This window comes from Ixodes scapularis, unplaced genomic scaffold (genome assembly GCF_016920785.2).
Source record: "Ixodes scapularis isolate PalLabHiFi unplaced genomic scaffold, ASM1692078v2 PGA_scaffold3__209_contigs__length_174095766, whole genome shotgun sequence".
Classification (NCBI taxonomy): domain Eukaryota; kingdom Metazoa; phylum Arthropoda; class Arachnida; order Ixodida; family Ixodidae; genus Ixodes; species Ixodes scapularis.
The window spans coordinates 131567329-131572897 of NW_024609868.1; the positions used below are offsets into that span (position 1 = coordinate 131567329).

Here is a 5569-nt window from a genome sequence, read left to right on the forward strand (position 1 = left end):
GGCAGCAAAAAGCGCGGGTACATTTGAATTTTAACAAAGCGGTAAGCTGGGCGAGTTGGTTGGGGGCGCTGTCTGCTGTTACCTACGGAAGACGTGCTTCTCATCGGCCCCGTGTTGCTAATCGATTTATTGCGTCCAAATCATCGACACCTCGGAATTTTCGGTGCCAATCGAACGAGCAAGTCTTCCCGGTCACGGGGAGGTATCGGCAGTGAGTGAGTGTCGATTTTTGGCGATTTTGTGGGAGTTTGCGTGTTCGCCGGCCGGGTGGGGCCGCTAGGCCTAACTCGAGCACGTCGACATGGAGGATCCTCTCGGCGGTTCTACGGTGGATGTGGCCAAGAATGGCGGTCCGACGGACGGTCGTCTCGATGGTCGGGGAGGATGTCGACCCTGATTTTTGTGCAGGCTGGATGCGCGCTCGGGCACGCGGGGGTACTCAGGTGGAGAAGGAGCCCAGGCCTAGTTCCTACGTGGCCCGGAAGGTCATCGAGAAGGTCGAGCGCATGGGGAGGATGCCGAGAGTGGGACTGGAGGGCGAGAACAAGGTGGTGGTGAGGCCGCGAGGTGGCCTGGATTTGAGGAAGACGTCGATCGTCGTCGTGGCGGACGCAATCCGGGCGGCGGCTGGGATCTCGGAGGAGGAGGCCTCGTTGGATACGCAGTGCCCGAACGTGCAGCAAAATGTGGTGGTCATCAGTACGGGGAGCGACGCCAGGGCGGTCAAGTATGCTGCGGTGACGTGTATCTGCGTGGCGGGGAGGTCCTACGAAGTGCGGGCTTACGTCACGGCTCCCTTTGACACCGTCAAGGGGGTGATCCGTGGCGTCCCGGTGCACCATACGGCGGAGGAGATTGAGCGACTTCTCATCGGGCCCAGGAACCCGACGGTGCGAGCGGCGGAGCGTATCGGCTCTTCGGCAACGGTCGTGGTGATCTTTGGGGGTGACGTAGTGCCGCATCAGGTGTTCTACGGCGGGAGTGTGTTGCGGTGCTCCCTGTACAGGAAGCACTATGAGGTGTGCAAGATGTGTGGCCGTGTCGGTCATCGAACTGATGTGTGCCCAACCCCCGGCGTCAGACGGTGCTTGGGATGTGGCGGAACTCCGGACCCGGGACATGCGTGTAGTCCCAGATGTGGCTTGTGTGGGGGTCCGCATGTTACCGGGGATAAGGTGTGTAAGAATCGGTTTCGTACGCCGTACATCGTTCGTAGGCGGCTGTGGGAGAGGGCGGAGCGGGGTCTGTCCGGGGATCCGCCGTCTCCTCCCCCGCGGGGTTCTGCGGAAGAATACCCTAGGCTGGGGAGGTCTCGCTCGAGGTCGCGCGAGTCTGAGAGGCCGGCGGCACGTAGTCGCAGCAGGAGCACAAGTGGTCAGGTCACGTGGGCCCAGGCGGTGCAGTCTGATCGGGGGGAGGTTGCTAAGTTGCGTCAGGAGAATCGTAGGCAAGCTGCTGAGGTCGTGGAGCTGAGAAGGGAGAACAAGAAGTTAGTGAAGACCGTGGAGGAGCTGAAGGCACTGGTCGAGGGCTTGGTTCGTCGGCTGGACAGTTCGGCTCCTCCCTCGGCACCGGAGGACTCCGCCCCTCCCGCCAAGCGCAGGAGTGTGGAGGCTCGCAGACGTAGGGGGGAGGGTGTTGAGGACAGGTTTGAGGAGATTGAGGGCCGTGTCGGTCTGGTGGAAGACGGGGTGAAACAGCTTAGCGAGAAAATGGTTTCGATCATGAAGGTGCTAACGGTGATGCAGGGTACTTTACAGCAAAATTCAGAGGGACAATGGCATCAACCTTAAATATCTGGGTCTGGAACTGTAACGGTTTTAGGAGTAAGAGGGCCAGGTTACAGCAGAACATTAGGGGTAGGGGGGTTAAGCCGGATGTGATAATGGTTCAGGAGGTGGTACAGGAGGATGTGAGTCTCCCCGGCTACGTCACGTACCGGTCTAGTGGGGGTCCTGCGGGCCGCCGCATGGGGTCTGCGCGTTCGTGCGGCGGAGTCTTCCGGTCCTAGTACACGAGCTTAAGGGGGACGAGAACGTCGAGAGTGTGTTGACCGAGGTGTTAGTGGGTAGATTGGGGGTCTGTCTGTGCAACGTGTACAGTAATCCGCGTTTCGGCAGACAGAGGTTCAGGAATCTGCTGCATGGATGTGCGCGTTGGGCCGATGGCAGGGGCTTAGTCGTTTCCGGGGACTTTAACGCTAGGCACGAGTTCTTGGGCCACGCGGCTACCACGGTCAAGGGGAGGAATTTGTTCCAAGACGCGGAGGAGGTGGGGCTGATCCTCGTCACGGATCCGGGGGTGCCGACGCGGCCCGCGCGGAACGCGATTGAGAGGGATACCACCCCGGACCTAGCCTTCGTGGACGCTCCCGGGGCGGAGTGGCGGAACGCGCTGGAGGATCTGGGTAGCGATCACCGTTTGGTGGAGCTCTCGGTTCCCCTGGCGGTTCGGAGGAAGGAGTTTAGACCCCAGGGGTTGGTGAACTGGGATGCCTTCAGGCGGCTGGGTCCGGAGGGGGACATAAGCGATTTGGGGGAATGGTCCGCGAGTTTGGTGGACGCTGCCAGGTCGGCTGAGCGGACCGTGGTGGTGGAGTCGGAGGATGTGGGGCTGGTGGATAGCAGGTTAGGTGCGCTTGTCGAAGCCCGGGACTCTCTGCGGAGCCGTTGGCGGGAGCGGAAGAACAACCGTGCGCTGCGGAAGCGGGTGGCGCAGTAGAATGAAGACATTCGAAGGCACTGTGAGGCCCTGTCCAGGCAGCAGTGGGACGATGTGTGCAATAGGGCGGAGGGCAAGATGCATAGTGGAGACACGTGGAAGCTGCTGCGGCACCTGCTGGACGAGTCCAAGACGAGGAGCTTCCAGTGTAGGAGAATGGGGGAGGTTGTCGGTCGGGCTGTCAGGGAGCTTGGTGAGGAAGGGGTTAGAAGGCAGTTGTTGGATACGTTTCTTCCGAGTTGCGGCAGGGAGGTCCACCCGGAGTACACGGGGGTTGACAATGCCGAGTTGGATAAGGATTTCGAGCTGTGGGAGGTTAGGGCTGCCTTGCTGCGGATTAATCGGAGGTCGGCGCCAGGGCTGGAACGGGTGGATAATAAGATGCTTGGTAACTTGTCTGAGGAGTGTTTGGAGGCCCTGCTTGATTTCTTCAACAGGTGCTGGAGGGAAGGGAAGCTGCCTGCGGAATGGAAGAAAGCCAAGATGGTTCTTATTCCGAAGCGTGGGAAGCCACCGGGGCTCCAAAACCTGAGGCAGATCTCGCTCACTTCCTGTGTGGGGAAGGTTCTGGAGCACATGTTACTGCGGAGGTGGCAATCCTTTTTGGAGGACAAGGGGGTCTTCCCGAGCTCGATGTTCGGGTTCAGGGAGGGCCTGGGGGCGCAGGACGCGATGTTGGTGTTGTACCACGAGGTGATTGAGCCGAGGCGGCCGGGCGCGGTTCTGGGTCTGGACTTGCGCAGCGCGTCTGATAGAGTCCGGCATTCTGCCATCCTTCGCGGCGTGGCGGATGCGGGGCTCGGCAGACGGAGCTATAACTACGTTAAGGACTTCCTGTCGGGCCGGACGGCTCGGCTGCTGGCGGGGGACTTGGATGTTGGTAAGGGGGAGCTGGGTAGTGTCGGCACCCCACAGGGCTCCGTCATCTCTCCGGTCTTGTTCAATTTAGTGATGGTGGGGGCCGCCCGCGGTCTCTGTGAGGAGGGGATTCCGCACTCTATATATGCGGATGATCTTACGCTGTGGTGCACCAATCGGAGGAAGGAGGTGGTGCAGGGTACGCTGCAGCGAGGGATCGAGATTATTGAGGAGGCGCTGATGGGTTCGGGGTTGGAGTGTGCTCCCGAAAAGTCGGAGTTGCTCGTGTGTTATGCTGGGCGTTGTAGATGGGATGAGATGCGGCTGATCGCCGGCGGGGGACCCGTCCCGAGGGTGGACGCTTTGCGGGTTCTGGGGCTATTTGTTCAGGAGAAGGCGGGTAATTCGGTCATGCTCGGGAAAATTCAGGGTAAGGTAGCGTCTGCTCTGCGCATGATCCAGAGGGTGACCAGCAGGAGGAAGGGTATCCGCGAGGCCGGTGTGATGAGGATGGTTCAGGCTTTTGTATTGAGTCACATCATGTACGTGGCGCCCTACCTTCGCTGGAGGGCGGGGGAGAAGAACAAGCTGGATGCCATGGTGCGCAGGGCTTACAAATCTGCGTTGGGGCTGTATGCCTTCACTAGCACGAAGAAGCTGGAGATGTTGGGTGTGCACAATACGGTAGGGGAGATTGTCGAGGCGCACAGGGCTTCGCAGATTCAAAGGCTGGAGCGCACTGCGGCTGGCAGGGGGGTTTTGAGGCGTGTCGGTCTGCTGGCGGAGGATGCGTCTGACGGCGGGGGACTGACGGGAGAGGTGATGAAAAATGTCAGGGTTAGGCCTGTGCCGAAGCACATGCATCCTGTGCGCGATAAGGGACGAAGGGAGGCCAGAGCGCAGGCCCTCTTCAGGTTGTACGGGCGACAAGATAGTACTGTATACGTTGACGCTGCCCTTCGAGGGGTAGTGGGGGTGGCTGTGGCTGTGAAGGCGGGAAGTGGGGAGGTGCTCTCCGCTGTGAGTGTTAGAACTAGTAATATTTGTGAGGTGGAGGAGACGGCCATTAGTTGGGCGGCCTCCCTGCCAGGGACCAAAGTGGTCATGAGTGACTCTATGAGTGCGATAAGGAACTTTGCGCGTGGACGCGTTGGGGTGGTGGCCAAGAGGCTGCTGCGTCCGACGGGCGCGGTGGACATTGTGTGGTGCCCCGCTCACGAAGCGGGCAACGTGGATGCTGACCGAAGGGCCCGAGAACTGCTTGGCCGGGCCTTCGGGGGCGCCGCGGAGTATTCGCTTAGCGGCTTTGGGGAAGTGCTAAGTACCAGGAGGGAGGAACGGCGGGTGTTCCCGCTGCCCCACGGGGATTTGGTTAGGGAGGATGCCGTGCTGTTGCGGCAGTTGCAGGTGGAGTGCGTGTTTACTCCTGTGGTGGGGCGCTATGTGGCGCCTGAGGTGTACTCAAGTGATAAGTGCGTGCTGTGTGGTGCGCGGGCAACTGCGGAGCTAGTGTTGCGGGACTGTGAAACTCGGCCGGCGGAGGCGGCCACGTCGAGTGGGCTTCCGCCGGACATCAAAGCCGGGGTGATGGCTAGTAGCCTGGACCTCCAGGTAGCGGTCGTCCAGCAGGCCCGGCGTCTACTGCGCAGGCAGGTCCGACCTCGGGCCCCCAGCGCTGGGGCGTCGGATGGTGTGGGCCGCACCGGCTAGGCTTGACCTAGCTCTGCAGGCAAATAAAGACGTTTATTCCTCCTCCTGGGCGAGTTGGTTGATCATCTTCAAAAATGAAAGCAGCGGAAGAAATAAATAAGAAAATACGAGTAAAATAGGTGCATGGACACGGCGCTGACTATAAACTGAAAGTTTTATTTTCAAACGAACCAGAAAATGATCAGCGGAAGTAGACAGGAAAGGCCCAAACAAGAGACAAAAATACAACCCGAAAACAAGATTTCCACTACGTCCACATCTCTTTTACACGCGCTTGCCA

General features: G+C 59.9%; 2 protein-coding genes across 2 annotated transcripts; both read left to right on the forward strand.

Annotated features, from left to right (window-relative positions):
* The first annotated feature begins 344 nt into the window (after positions 1-344).
* On the forward strand, positions 345-1793 carry LOC115318499. The gene has a single exon (XM_029978207.2). The coding sequence runs from the start codon at positions 345-347 to the stop codon at positions 1791-1793; it is 1449 nt and encodes a 482-aa protein (XP_029834067.2).
* Positions 1794-3265: 1472 nt separating this feature from the next.
* On the forward strand, positions 3266-5289 carry LOC115325296. Its single transcript, XM_040212428.1, has one exon. It carries the CDS (start codon positions 3298-3300, stop codon positions 5287-5289), a length of 1992 nt encoding a protein of 663 aa, XP_040068362.1. The 5' UTR covers positions 3266-3297.
* The last annotated feature ends 280 nt before the right edge of the window (positions 5290-5569 follow it).

Excerpts from the sequence above, each read along its gene's own strand:
- LOC115318499 (XM_029978207.2), top strand. The coding sequence starts at position 345 with ATGGCGGTCCGACGGACGGTCGTCTCGATGGTCGGGGAGGATGTCGAC.
- LOC115325296 (XM_040212428.1), top strand. The coding sequence starts at position 3,298 with ATGTTACTGCGGAGGTGGCAATCCTTTTTGGAGGACAAGGGGGTCTTC.